The sequence below is a fragment of the Brassica rapa genome, chromosome A06 (genome assembly GCF_000309985.2).
Source record: "Brassica rapa cultivar Chiifu-401-42 chromosome A06, CAAS_Brap_v3.01, whole genome shotgun sequence".
Lineage (NCBI taxonomy): Eukaryota > Viridiplantae > Streptophyta > Magnoliopsida > Brassicales > Brassicaceae > Brassica > Brassica rapa.
In genome coordinates this window covers 5,465,777-5,480,136 of record NC_024800.2, presented here as the reverse complement: position 1 = coordinate 5,480,136, position 14,360 = coordinate 5,465,777, and the positions used below count along the sequence as shown (strand labels likewise).

The window sequence follows — 14,360 nt, the reverse complement described above, 5'->3', positions numbered from 1 at the left end:
TACATAAATTTGCATAAACTAATAAAAATACCAAACTAAACATAAAAATATAAAATAAATATAACATAAAATAAGTGATTTAATAATCCGGTAAATCATTTATGAAATTACCATGATCGGTGAAGTGTTGCCCAAACGATGAATATGTTTGATTTTAAAATTTTTCTTGCCCAATTTAAAAAAATCATGGATAAAAAAAACTCATTATTCATTATGAGATGCATAAGTTGAACATTTGTGAGAAAAATATATTATAGTACTCATTATTGAACCAAAATATTTTATATTATATATATTTTTATGATTTATTGTACTTTTAATAAGAAATGTTTAATTTAAGTAAATTATATTTTAAAGATTTTTTATAAACATAAGATATTTGGGATTGATTGGTAAGTTTTTGTAAGTAGAAGGTGTTAGTAACAATTATTAATTAAATAAAGATAGAATTTTTTTGGAATATTTATTTTTGGAGTAAAAAAATAAAGTAATATATTAGAATAAAACCTACTATATTTTAGTATTGTATTATTCTAGAGTAAAATATGAAGTAATACATTAGAGATGCTGCGAGATATTTGAGACTGATTCGGAGTCATGATAAATGTGACAGAAATGGTTATCTGTAAAATCAACACTAATAGTATCAGTATCCCCACAAGTTTTTAAAGTCCCATCGACAGCTGTGAAATTTATCCACAATGTTTCACATTATTGGAGATATACATGACTGTAAATTATATATTATATGATTCAGTTTCAATTATATTGATACATATATATACCCTTGGTTTCATTATATGTATATTTGGATAACTATCATAAATTTGCAATGTTAGTTTTGCTGAATAATAGTGAGGCGGATAGTTATTTGTTATTAAAAATTTGGAATGATCAGAAGCATAGACAAGTAATCTACAAGTAATCTACAAATAAAAGCATTAGTGGGATATGTTTAACAGTATCATTTTAAGATGAATGGTCTAACGAGGATATGAAGACTATTAGCATAGAATTTGAAGGTTACAAATTCGAGTTTCATTGACCATTAAATCCTTTCATGATTTTGCAGAGTATTAAACGAGTAGTAAGTAGTGACCCTACAACAAGCATAGTTCTGTTTAATCATACTAGCTAAACAAAAACATGAAGAAGAATACTAGCTAGAGGCAATAATTAGTTTCTTCTTTGACCAAATTAATTTGGCCTAGTGGTAAATGCACTCCAGCTACAACTTCTGCCACGGGTTCGATTCACTTTAACCATCTAACCGTGCTATATTGATAGATTAGTTGGGTAACCGTATGCAAAGCTTCATGGAAGTTGTCTTTGGACCTAAAAAGTTTTGAAATCTCAAAATCATCAAAAAAAAAAAATAGTTTCTTTAGTTAATGCTCGCAAATCTGCTTTCATGTGGAAATAATTTTAAAAAAAATCGCTTTCATGTATAGTTTATATTATTAGCCATCCACTTTGACCATCACGAAACACTTAACAAAAGGGTTTCGCTTATGTTAATTTCACTATGAAGATTTTTCAGCATCCAGTTACATAATACCAGAATTGTTCTTACTAATCAACAATTAGTTTCTTTATTTAATCAACAACTATCTGTTGACCAATCTCTGAGCTGCCTAGATCCGATCGACCACACATCACCCATAATATTGGCTGGATTTGTGGTTTTCGTGTTTTTTTCCTCCTCAGTCTTCATTTGGATGAGCGGATTATTCAGTCGTCACTTTTACCCCGGCTTTTACCACGCGAGTGTCGGGCACACCAAGCTATATTTTTTAGATTTTCGTTCTTGACTTTTAATTAGTCTAAGTCAATTATTTATATAAAGTTGGCTGGAAAAGATATTGTTTTGAGAGCATTAGTTCATTGGCTCATTGCTGAGTTACCATGTGTTGCGAGTTTTTGTTCTTGTCTTTTTCTTTTTGTTGCTAAGATTTATGTTCTTGTTTTTCTAAATTTCTAAGTCAATTATATCCTTCTTAGAAACTAATCAATAGCTGTAAGCCTGTAACAATCACATTGCCTTTATACCTTTGACATATGTTAAACGTAGAAAAAGTAGATTTGGTCTCATTTGTGTTGTTGTTAATATATATTCCAGTTTCAGTTTAATTGTCAGTGTAGAGAAAACTTTCCGTTTTAAAATAGTGTCGCTTTATAATTTTAATGCAAAATTTATGAATAATAATCTTTTTTTTTATTGGTTGAAATGGTTAGTTGTACCGGTAATGTTTTATTTTGTTTTGAAAATATGCAAATTAATTGTTTTCTTAATTTATGTGCATAAAACTAAAACGATAAATAAAATGAAACGTACTGAGTATTGTTTTGGGAGTTTAAAAACAAAATTTCTTGCAAAACGAATAGACAAGTACAAGTTTCAAAACATAGAAAAGTATTCATCCAATATTTCCTTGACATTCAAATCAGTAATAATCAAAGATAACCCACAAACAGTGTTAGATGCCAGAAAATCAAAGAAAATAGTAAAATGGTGTAAAGCTGAACAACCCGAAAGAACCGCCGTCGAATACTTTAATTTATAGGGAATGTTTTTAGAAGAAAACAAGATGAAAACATAAAACTTCAGATGTGAGATGACAAAAAATAATAGTCTGAAAATGGTCAGAGGTTTGTAAGTGTGAGCTTGTTTTGGAAACAGTTATCTCATTAAGTAAAGATAAAAATAAGAACGAGAGACATACGATCCCTTCTTAATAAAATGTCCTAACTGTTGATTATAGCTCTCTCGGGGTCAATGTCTAGTAATTAAAATGTTATCCATGTTGGATATAGATTACATGAATCAACCAATTGTAAAACATTTGAGTGCTTTTCACAATCACATTTTGGCTTCTTGTGTCAATCATTCGACAAGTTCTTCATCGTGTTCTGTTGCGGGTCTGTATTGGCAACTAATTTGACTGGAAAGTTTGACAGAAACCAATTTATATTTTTAAAACTAATTTATAATTTACAGTGAATTCACTGACTCAATTTTATCTGAACGCCATAATCAATTATCAAAATAATGGAAAGCATTTGTCTACAAAATAAGAGTATATAGTACAATGTATAACATGGGTTCATTAGCTCTGTTCTTGATCAAAAAGAAGTATGATGAAGATTCTGCATGGAGAATTTATATCGATATTCTTCCTGAGTCAACTGACTCTACCATCTTCTGGTGGGTTTTGTCCTTGTCTGATCATCATCCATCATCAATATATAGCTTTCGTTATAATTATCAAAACTTAGTTGATGAAATGTCTTCTTCATGAAATGTCTCCAGTACAGGTCAGAAGAGGAGCTTGCTGAGCTTAAAAAGGTTCAATCATTTTACCCTTCTTAGTTCCATAATTATATCCGATGTGGGACATTTATCCCTAATACGCCCCTTCGAGATGATGGTTCTTTGAGCGTCAATCTCGAAATGCTCGGGCAAGGATCGATGGGCCGACTTTGGGCTGGATCGATAATGGATCGGATTGGACTGTGTGGATCGGGCTCTGATACCATGTTAAGCTAGATGGGCTTCCAACCTAAAACCAATTGGTGCTAAGTGGAGTGACCCATCTATCTTATATATTGATTAGGATCCCTTCCAATATCCAATGTGGGACATTTATCCTTAATATAAACCACATGTGAGAGCATAACTGTTAAGAACGATTGACCACTCGTTAGGGAAACCAGGACGGATAGACTCACAATTCTCGGGAATGCTTCTCTTAGAACGGACAGTCTATGCTCGCTTCCATAAATCTCACCAGCTGCAATCTGTGTATTTTTATCGAATCCGAATGCTTTTAGAACCAACGCCACCTCCTCTCCTCTGAGACTATCTCCTTCTCTCTCCACCAGGGATATGTGTACCTAGAGAACACATAACGGAACACATGCGTTAACAACAAAACGGAAAAAAAAGGACATAATCAAAACACCAGTTCAGGTCACAAAAACCAAACCTCATCTTTTTTAGCTCTTCCGCTTCTTCCTCACCGCAACCATGAGTGCAGCCAGAGAAAGCTAACATGTCCATCTCATATCTCAGATGCAAAGCGACAAAGGGTCCTCTTTGCTGTAGCATGCGGACTAGCTTAGACCCCAAGGCCTCAAGCTGTGGAGTGAACTTAAGTCCCTGGAAGTTCACACGACACCTGAGCCTCTGGAGTGAGAGAGTAAGACCATTGTTTGAAGTAATAGTTATCGTCAGACCAGCTAACAGGAGGCATTTGGAACATTTGGTAACCATACTTGGTGCTAAACCGTTTAGGAAGCCTCCTAAAGATCCGAACTTCATCTCTTAATGAATCAATAAAGTGTCTCACATCAAAAATATCCTCAAAACCACTGCTACAAACGAAACAAAGGGATGGATTAAGATTGCTATAGAGCTACATGAGAGATCCTCTCCTATTCAAAGTACCTAGGATCAGCCCAAAAAGATGTCTTGTCAAGCTCAGGAACAACGAGAGTGAGGTTCAATAGCCTAGCGACAGCCACCATGTCACAAATCTAAAACAACATTCAGAAAAAAAAAAACATCAAAATCCGAAAATTAAAGAGAGAGCAAAAGAGCAAGTAAACAAACCGCGGATCGCATTTGATTCAGTCCACCGTTACACGATACAAATAGAACACCATTGCTTGTATAATTTCCTGCAAACACAAAAAAAAAAAAAATCAATTTTTAAAACAAAACACTCTAATTAAAGAAGGAAACAAATATAACTCTCTAATTAACTGACTCAGAGGAATAAATAGTGTATAGTTTTAGAAGTAACAGATTTTATATTATCATTAATTAGAATTGTATTGTATATGTTTCGTAATTCTTTATTTTAGGTGAATAATATTATTTTTCCATAAATAATAAACAAACATTTATGTAGACATATTAAAAAATATATAATAAAAATCAAAATATTATCTATAAATAATATAAATTATGAAGTACATTTCTCGATAAAAAAAATAAATTCAATTAGAAACTTGCAAAAAATTAAATAAATTGTGTAAGCAATTAGACGGGTTAACATTATTTGATAGATTTATAAATTTCTAAATTTTATTGAACATGAAATAATATTAAATTGACATACCATCATCGGTCTCCTAACTCATCACAACCCATCTAGCAAATACAAAAAAATAAATAATTGCAACAGTTTATTCATTTTAAAATTTGTATTTGAAACAAAAAGTAGATTAAAATTATGTACCGTGACTACAAAATATTATGAAAAACTTGTTTGTAGACAACATTCAATATTTTTGTCTGCGGCTTCCCTTCTTTACCTGTTATTAGGATTTTTAATCCAGATCTCGACTTAACTCTTGAAAGTGAAACTTTGCCTTGCATTTTGTAAGCAATTTATAAATTATTTTAAAATTATGATAAATTTATTCTTTAAACAACGATAATTTTAAAATAATATTAATAAATATTTTTGGATTTTGTAATATTTAAAATAGTTATTATATAATTATATTCGAACATAATTCATCAAGTAGAGTATAAAACTATTATAATTATCTTATATAAAATTTCGTTCATTGTATTTTATAGTTTATAAATACTAAAAGTAATAAATAAAATATTATTAATCTTTCTATAATACTTCCAAGGTAAAGTGGGTGGCAGAGTCGATGAAAGTGGGTGGCAGAGTCGATTCATCAAGTAGCATATAATACTTCCAAGGCAAAGTGGGTGGCAGAGTCGATGAAAGATGAGGAGCCTTTGCGTCTAAACACATTTTTCTTAGCACACAAACAACATCGTCGTAATACCTTAATAGTATAAGAGGAGAGATTTGTGAATAATACTTTAAAGAATGAAAATAGAATGTTTGCATTTTAAGACCTTGGGTGTCTCACATATATATACAGTCGATTTATTTCTCATATTAATGACGCACAATATTTTGCACAATAAATAATGAAATCGTTTAAAGAAAGATATTAAATATGTATTGTCAAAAAATGATTTGCATATGATATGATTTTAACTTGCGCAAGTAATCCATATTAGAAAGGTAAGTTATTAAAAACAAACAACCTAATTAGAAACATTAAAATATTTTGTAAGCAATGTAATAAATATGATATCAACATGCGCAAGTTTACCGTTAGAATAATAAGGAAAGCTTTTAATATTTGTCTTAATTCTAAATTTTGCCCAAGGGTAAACTAAATCGATAATATTTAATGATTTCAACTTGCGCAAGTAATCCATATTGTGAATAAGTGATTTGCATATTTAATGATTTCAACTTGCGCAAGTAATCCATATTAGAAAGGTAAGTTATTAAAAACAAATTTTCTCAATAAGTTATTTGCATATTTAATGATTTCAACTTGCGCAAGTAATCCATATTAGAAAGGTAAGTTACTAAAAATAAACAACCTAATTAGTAGGGGTGGCACCCGAACCCGATCCGAAAATGCATGTCAAGTTTTTTATTTAAAAAATTAACAAAAAGTTACATCCAAATTTTTTTAAAAAATAACTAAATTAATGCCTTTTTAGTTTTAAATTTTTATGTCCAAATCTATTAACCATTCAATCTATTAAAAATAAAAAATTAGTTAACTGAAAGTTATATTTTTAAATATAAGAAACTTGAGAAATGAAAATTTTAATTTTTTTTTTCAAAATCTAAATATCTGAACTCGATCTGAAATAACCGAATCCGAACTAAAAATACCCGAACCCGACCCGAAGTACAAAAATACCCGAACGGGTTATACACCTCTATACCGAAATACTCGAAAATCCAAAATACCCGATCCGAATCCGAACGGATACCCGAACGCCCACCCCTACTAATTAGAAACATTAAAATATTTTCTAACCAAATGTAATTAATATGATATCAACATGCGCAAGTTTACTGTTTGAATAATAAGAAAAGTTTTTAATAATTGTCTTAGTTCTAAATCTTGCCCAAGGCTAAACTAAATCGATAATTATTATCCCCTAGCTATATATGGGCTTAACGAAATCGACAATAGTTTTGGGTTTGTCTACATAAGCGATTGATTAAAATAAATGAAAAATAAAATTCAAAAAAGTCGACCAATAGAATTATAACAATTTTTCTGACAAGCTCTTTATTATTTTCCGGATAAAAAGAAGAGAAAAAAAAAACAGAAATAAAAATATATATTCATTACAAGATTTCTAACTTTCAAGTATATTCACATATGCTAATAAGGAAAGGAAGATGACACATTTTGGCCTGTTTGATAGAGTTGTCACTCGTCAATGGATTCACCAACCCGTACTTTCTTTAATTTCATCTATTTATTCCACTAATCACGATTCTATTAAGTGTTTATTTAATCTCTTTTAATCCACACTCTTCTTTGGTTAACATGCATGCACACATGTGTGTGTGTTTAGACATCATTGTAAAAAAGAAGTAAAACGAAATCTTGAAACATTCTCTAGAATTTGCATTTGCAGTTGAAGACTTTCTTCGAGAAGAAGAGAGACTCATCTAGAGACACATTACCATATATATCTTGAGGACAGAGACTCTTAGTTTAACTCACAACTGAATTCATTTTGTCAAAGCATCTTCTTGTTACTCGATTTTTCAGAATCAGACATGTATCTTGTCTGATATATGATCTCTTGCAAAACTCAATCCAAATCCATGGAACAACAAAAACTTCTTCGAGCCCAAGTATTAAGTCACGAGAAATAAAAGATATAGAACAAGAAAACGCTAAGCAAAGAATAGCATATTAGGTGAAATTCTCTAACCTCTCTCTACTCTTCTAGGTCAGCCGTCGCCGCCTCTCCCGTTTCCGGCGGTCACCGCGCCTCTTAGGTGACCGCCGGGCCTCTCGTTTTTCTTGCTTCTCCGTCTCTCCCTCTCCGTCGGTCCTCGACGTTCTACGGCTGCTGAGGTCCGTCAAAGCTCTCATCTGGTATAGATCTGGAGCCTTCCCGCCTCCGAAGTCCGGTTGTGGAGCGTCGCTGCGCTTGAGGACGGCGTCGGCACCTCCGCGACTCGGGTTTCTCGGCTTGGGTGAGGCTCTAGCCAGATCTGGTTTTCCCGCTTGGATGAGCCTCGGTTGAGTGGTGGTCTGTAGCGGTCTTGTGAATCCCGATCTGTACTTGGTGTGCTCCTCCGTTGGTTGCGCGGTGGTGGAGTCCGGCGGGTCAGTGGTTTGTTGGGCTTGAGTACTCGCGCGTCTCAAGTCCCTGGTTTCCTCCTTCTACTTATGATCTCAAGTGGACGCGTGCGGGTCGTCGGTGTTGGTCTCCGACCCCGGCTTCTCGGTGGGAGCGCGTAGGCATGGCGGCGCGTGTGGCGGCGCGTGGGAGCCTGTTCTTCTTTCTCGCTGTGACCTTTGCAGTGGCTCCGGTTTTACCGGTGTGTCCTCCTAGCTGTGTCCGAGGTGCTGCTCGGCTTTTCACTCTCAAATAAGGTATGCGGTCGGGTTCTTAGCTCTTACTTTGGGTTAGGACCTTGCTGGTTCGGCCGTGCGGCAGTTAGTCAATCGAGCTGCTCGTTCTTCTGCGGTTTTCTTCCGGAGGGTTAGTTTCTCGGCGGTCTGTTTTCTCTATACGGGTTCTCGGTTCAAAGGGTGCACACGGTCACGGTGGGGCGGACTGGAGGCGGCAATCTTCAGGCTGTCCTTCCGAACGACGACATCGCCGCTAGGAGGTTCTCTCTCGTGCCGTCGGAGGTATTATCTGTCGGATGTTTTGGGTGTGCTTCGTGTTTGGATTCTCTGGGCGTTTCAGGTTTGGGTAGTCTTTTCGGAAGCTGTAGGAGCCGTTGTTTCAAGGTTTGAGGGCGCCTGTCTCTCCGGTAGCTCGCGGTGCCCGGTTCTCTGCCTCGACTAGGCTCGGCTCTTTGGTCCAAGCCCGTCTCGCTGCTTAGCTGCCTTCTCCGCTTTGTTCGCCTTTGGTTTTAGGCTGTTTTCTTCCCGTGTAGTTGTTGTTTAGTTTAATTCCGTATTCCGCTACTAGTAATCTTTGTAACTTCTGTCTCAAATTTGAAAATTGGTATAATATTTTAACATTTTACCAAAAAAAAAACAAAAACTTCTTCTTTTTTTTGTCACACCCTTTTTGTCGTTTACTGTGAATCAAATGAGAATAAACAATCTTTAAACATAGAATAATAATAATAAGCAAACAGAATGTGTTTTCAGGAGGCTGTTTTGTGTATTTATGAAGTGAATAAGCCCCAATGGTGATCCGATGGAAGAGTTTCCTTGATCTTGTCAAGTCTCTTGAGGATGTCCAGAAACGATGGTCTCTGGTTCATGTCAGCGTCCCAGCATTTCACTATTAACCTGTGAAACAATGAAACTTGATTATTAGGTTACCGGTAGACTAAAACCGAGGGGGCTTTTGGGAGTTTTTTTGCTTACTCTCTTAAATCAGGTGTGCATCCTTTGGAACGGAAAGTAGGTCTGTGTCCATCTGATACATGTTTCGCTGCTTCATATGGCTCGTAGTTCGCAAACGGTGGCTCTCCTTCAAGCATCTGCATACAATGTGGTTAATCAAATTAAGGTTTAAGATTTTCTTTAACTGTGGTTCTGTTTAGTTAAAGATTGTTAGTGTACCTCGTAAAGTATCATTGCAAAGGAGAAGACATCGACTTTCTTGTCGTATTTTCTATGCTTGAATACTTCAGGAGCCATATACCGGTCTGGTCAAAGGGGAGGAGAAGTTAGAAACAAAAACGAAAAAGAGACATTTGACTATAGAACAACACTTACAGCTTCCTGTTTCGCCAGTCATTTTGTAAACATCATGAGAGTTTTGAACCTTAATGAGCTTACTAAGCCCAAAATCTCCAACTTTCAAGTGGTCTGCACTCGAATTAACCAGAAGAACGTTCCTGGAACACATAACAACCGGTTTTAACAAATAGCAGATTTAAAGTAAAACCAACGAGCTATATATGAAGCAAGTTTGATTACCTCGGTTTAAGATCTCGGTGAATGATAACATTAGGCTCATTGTGAAGATATGTCATTCCTCTGTTAGCAACCAATTAAAATTTTAAAAAATTCACTCAGTCAGGCCTTGTATAAGTTTTCACATAAATATCTCAAAATGTTAAAAGATTGAAAGTACCTAGCGATATCCAAGGCAAAGTTAACAGCAGTTGCTGGAGTAAGACCGCCCTTCTCCTTGAGGTATTGGTGAAGATCTCCCTGTGAAGAAAAAAAGTAGATGAAATCATTTTATGAAAAACATTGCAGATAGTGAATAAAAAAACTTACCCCGCGTAAGTACTCGGTGATTAACATAAGGGGCTTTCTTTCGGTTACGGCTCCTAAGAACTGCACTATATTCGGATGGCGAAGCTTAACTAGCAAATCAACCTCATGCCTGAAGTCCTGACTGCATCACACCAAGTATGAAACACACAAGAATCTTAGGACAGACTAAAACCAAAACTCATCAGCTAATATCAAAAGAGATAAGGAACTTACATAACAAGTCTATCATCTGAAAGAGAAGGAAGAATACGTTTGACAGCTACTGGTGTTCCTCTCCAATAAGCTTTCACAATCTCACCAAATGAACCCTAACAGAATGTCACCAAAGATCCAAATTAGTCCAACTAAACTCAAGACAATGGATCACCTAAGATCAAAACTTAGGCTTTAAAAGAATACACAAACCTTCCCAATCATGGCGGCGTTAGAGAAATCAAGCTCAGCAGGTTCAATCTCCCAGTCACACTTCTTTGGAATAGGTGGTGGCACCGGCTTTGGTTCAAAGTGACTTCCGTTTTGACCCTGCGTCAGCACACAAGCATTAAAGCAGGCTGCTTCACAGAGAAAGTTCCTAAATTTATTGCAATAATCTTTTAATATTCCATAGCAATTTTTCTACCTTAAAGGAATGAAAGTTTATAACTTTGATATTCAAAAAAAACTCACATAAGATAAACCGCCATGAGATTTCAATAGCTCGATCATTTTCTGCTTCCTAGCACCTTCTGCATCAGCCAGAGGCTTTCAAAACACACACACAACAAAAGTTTCAGATCAAAAATGATAAAGAGATAAAAAAAATAACCGAATTAAATAAAATTAAAAAAAAAAAGAGCATACCGTGTTCTTCCACCTGTCCTGAGCGTTGACATCAGCACCAAACTCGATCAGACATTTGACGACGTCGATCCACCCGTGAAGCGACGCCACGTGGAGAGGCGTTCGCTTGTCGTAGTCTCTGGCGTGAACCAGAGACGGATCTTCCTCCAGGAGCTTCCGGACTGCGGCTGCGTCGTTCTGGTGCGCGTGCCACAGGATCAGAGACGTCCTGCTCACGCGCGCCTTCTCCTTCTGTTTGTCGTATGCCGGTGCTGGCCCGCCGCTCGTTTCGCCGCCGTCTCCAGCCGCCGACGCTTCGGAGCTCATCTCGGTGAGATTATTGAAAAGGGGTGTCGATTAGATCGAAAGATGAGACTTCGTTGAGTGATTGAGGGATCGATTAGATCGGACAGAGAGAGGGAGATGATGAAGCTTGCTGCTTTTGTGGTTCTGTCTCTTGTGTGAACGTAGATCACCTGCCGTTAACTTAGCCGTCAAGTTGGTGACTTTTTCCTCCGTCTATTTTAGTGAGTTTACTTTTTACTCTCTCTCACTAATTCCAAGGGATTATCATGTTGTGATTTTTAAAAATTTTGACTTAAGAACAATTATTAATTCTAACTTGCATCCAGATTCTTTTTTTTTCTTTCTTTTTTTGCTAATATTTCCGACAAATTAGAACTTTGCCTTATGAACTTTCCCTCATCCCTTAGGGAAAGTGTGGGAGGGAACCGAAGAAAAAAAAGAAGGGGAAGGCCTCTAATTAAGGTACGTCCCTTACTCTCCAACAATCAGAAAAAAAAAAAAAACAAAACAAGAGACTCTATTTTTCTTTCTTCATCCCACCAATAATATTGCTCTTAGACCATCTCTAATGTATTTTGTTATTTTCACCTCTAAAATAGAGGAACTCTACAATAGAGATGGAATATGTTCCAATATATTCCTCTAAAATAGCAATCTTTAAATGTAGAGTAAAAAATAGAGGAATGTTATTTCTTCCTCTATAAATAGAGGAAAAAATAGAGATCTCTATTATAGAAAAAGAAATAGAAGTGGGTTGGAGCAATTTTACCTCTAAATACTATTATAAATGTGGAAATAGCTATAGCTTGGAGATGAACTTAGTTAGTATTGAATAAAGGTGGTTGACAAAAAAAAAAAGTATTGAATAAAGGTAAAATCTGATGTGAATTCTTACATTGTTTCATTTTGTCACCGTCTCTTAAAACTGAAATGATGAAGTGATCACCTTTGATTTTACCCTTAGTTATTATATCTCATCGAAAAGCTATGTAATTCATATAATACGATGTTATGGTCTTTCTGTGTGTGTGTAGGGTACTAAGTCAACGATCCGGATAACATGGCATCACATCTATCTATCACATGACTGCTATAAATACACATGCTTATGCCTTTCACATCTGCTTTTATCATTTATTCAACCAAATAAGGTCATTACTTTACATGTTGAAAAATTCAATACATTACATGTTTGGCCAACTATAAATTACTCGAAATTGGTTGGCCACTAGCCATGAAACAAATCTGCGCATTAAATAGTTACACAATATAGTTGCCCAACTCCCTCTATATTCTTAAACCGGTACAGAAACCATCAACCCATAAACCAAACTGTCATAAACCGGATTCTTACTATGAACTTCAAAAGCCTTTACTGAGCAACTTAAAGAGAAGAATAAGAAAGCATCACAAGTAACATACATCTATTATATATACACGATTAATTACACTTGTTTATACAAGTTTCTTTCGGATAATTGTAAGTACAATTAAGATGTACAAGCTATTTATTGTCCCTCAAGTCCTCAAGAGAACGCTTACGGGATCCCAAATTACGCTCCAGCGTCTGCGGTGTAGGTGGTGTTCTTCCACGGCGGAATAGAACCGCCAGAGACCTTGTTTTCCGACATAGATCAAAAACCTATTCAGACAAAACAAAGCAGATCATTGTCAAATGTATAAATCTAAAGGAAACAATGTCTAAAATAATAGTATTTGATATCTGAATCTTACAGATGAGGCCTCAATCTCAGCCACGCCTTCACACCCTTTTCCTCCACCTTGTAGAAGATCACAGTATCGAACAGCCTCATTCACATCTTCGAAAACCTTTAGAGAAATAGAAAAAAACATAATCAACCTTTTTGCAGACGGTCTTGGAAGTGATTTCATTGAGAATGCTTACCAATACTCCATCTCGAACGTCTTCTACGAGCATATCAAACTTAGTCTCGGATCTGGACTGCTTTTTCTGGTTGCTGATCCTTTTAGAGAACAGCAATCCAAGCTCTTTCTCTACTTCACTGTCATTCATTAATTGCTAAATGTCATGCAAGCGTGAGGAAAAAAAAAACTAAACTATAAAAACAGCTTGAGTGGAGTGATTATTTGGAACCTGTGGGTTGTTCTAGTTTTCATGGTGCAGATCTGATTTTCTCTCTGTGTTAGTACATAAACCGGCTTTGAGTCTCCTCTCCATGGGTTAGACTCCAACACTGAGATAGTCGAGAGGAACAAGATCAAGTTTAAAACTTTAGATGAACAAGTAATGATTTGCTTTCAATCTTGGAGATGATTCATATGATGAGAATGTAAAAAAAAAGCAACCAATTTTTGCTCATCATAGTTGAGCTAAAAGCCTTCTTCTCTAACTAAATCATCTATCAATACAGTGACAATGTTCAATTCCTCCTAATACAAAACTACTACAGAGAGAGCAAACTTCAAAGAAGGATTAGAGAGAGTATGTATACCGTCATAGCTGGTGGAATCAAACGTCTGCTCTAGTTTCCGACGCATGTCGTAAGCACGCGACGAGACTTGCCTCACAAACTCATCGGAAGTCCCAGGGATCCTACCGTCCAAGTGAAGCGCCTTCTCCACTTCCTCCCTTTCCTCTTCATCGCCACCCTGTTTATCTAATCCTCCTCCTCCTCCTCCCCCGCCGCTGGCAGACGATTTACAGCTAGAGAAGTGTCTTCTCCTCGGAATCGAGATCCGGGGAGAACAGCGGTGGGAAGGAAGAGGAATCAATACTGATCGTGAAGTTGAAACGGAGATCGTTGTTGTTGGAGGTAGTATTATGGAAGTAGAAATAGATGCTATCGACTCCATTGATTTGAATGAACACAACTTTCTTTCTTTCCTTCAATTTTCTCGGGAAAATCAGTGGGAGGAGACGTAAACGACTCAACGTGAAGAGACGAACCTAAAAAAACTCGTGGAAGCAAAAT

General features: G+C 35.9%; 3 protein-coding genes and 1 long non-coding RNA gene across 9 annotated transcripts; 1 reads left to right on the top strand and 3 right to left on the bottom strand.

Moving 5' to 3' along the window:
- Nucleotides 1–2,249: 2,249 nt before the first annotated feature.
- Nucleotides 2,250–4,849, bottom strand: LOC103872094 (rhamnogalacturonan I rhamnosyltransferase 1). Of its 5 annotated transcripts, none has more exons than XR_633630.2 (5): nucleotides 4,613–4,848; nucleotides 4,448–4,536; nucleotides 4,276–4,371; nucleotides 3,987–4,186; nucleotides 2,250–3,894 (listed from the first exon to the last, which is right to left on the bottom strand). XR_633630.2 is itself a non-coding variant. In XM_033273879.1 (2 exons), the coding sequence occupies exons 1-2, from the start codon at nucleotides 4,319–4,321 to the stop codon at nucleotides 3,828–3,830; spliced, it is 402 nt and encodes a 133-aa protein (XP_033129770.1). In that variant the 5' UTR covers nucleotides 4,322–4,844; the 3' UTR covers nucleotides 2,250–3,827. The 5 variants fall into 5 exon arrangements, 1 of the variants encoding a protein (XP_033129770.1); XR_633631.2 differs by having other exon boundaries at nucleotides 2,250–3,648; nucleotides 3,730–3,894; nucleotides 3,987–4,371; nucleotides 4,613–4,834; XR_004448723.1 differs by having other exon boundaries at nucleotides 3,987–4,374; nucleotides 4,613–4,849.
- A 2,820-nt stretch (nucleotides 4,850–7,669) lies between these two features.
- On the bottom strand, nucleotides 7,670–11,695 carry LOC103872093 (integrin-linked protein kinase 1). 2 transcript variants are annotated; one of them, XR_004448187.1, is made up of 12 exons: nucleotides 11,122–11,695; nucleotides 10,948–11,022; nucleotides 10,687–10,803; nucleotides 10,495–10,589; nucleotides 10,282–10,402; nucleotides 10,133–10,212; nucleotides 9,976–10,035; nucleotides 9,772–9,893; nucleotides 9,616–9,701; nucleotides 9,418–9,533; nucleotides 9,086–9,339; nucleotides 7,670–7,697 (listed from the first exon to the last, which is right to left on the bottom strand). XR_004448187.1 is itself a non-coding variant. In XM_018659852.2 (11 exons), the coding sequence occupies exons 1-11, from the start codon at nucleotides 11,425–11,427 to the stop codon at nucleotides 9,213–9,215; spliced, it is 1,305 nt and encodes a 434-aa protein (XP_018515368.2). In that variant the 5' UTR covers nucleotides 11,428–11,695; the 3' UTR covers nucleotides 9,073–9,212. The 2 variants fall into 2 exon arrangements, 1 of the variants encoding a protein (XP_018515368.2); XM_018659852.2 differs by lacking the exon at nucleotides 7,670–7,697 and having other exon boundaries at nucleotides 9,073–9,339.
- Nucleotides 11,413–12,623, top strand: LOC103872090. The gene is made up of 2 exons (XR_633629.3): nucleotides 11,413–11,627; nucleotides 12,441–12,623. It is a non-coding gene; the product is annotated as an uncharacterized LOC103872090 (long non-coding RNA).
- Nucleotides 12,624–12,811: 188 nt separating this feature from the next.
- LOC103872092 lies at nucleotides 12,812–14,358 on the bottom strand. Its single transcript, XM_009150432.3, has 5 exons — nucleotides 13,881–14,358; nucleotides 13,523–13,622; nucleotides 13,313–13,430; nucleotides 13,141–13,236; nucleotides 12,812–13,048 (listed from the first exon to the last, which is right to left on the bottom strand). The coding sequence occupies exons 1-5, from the start codon at nucleotides 14,239–14,241 to the stop codon at nucleotides 12,911–12,913; spliced, it is 813 nt and encodes a 270-aa protein (XP_009148680.1). The 5' UTR covers nucleotides 14,242–14,358; the 3' UTR covers nucleotides 12,812–12,910.
- Between the last annotated feature and the right edge of the window lie 2 nt (nucleotides 14,359–14,360).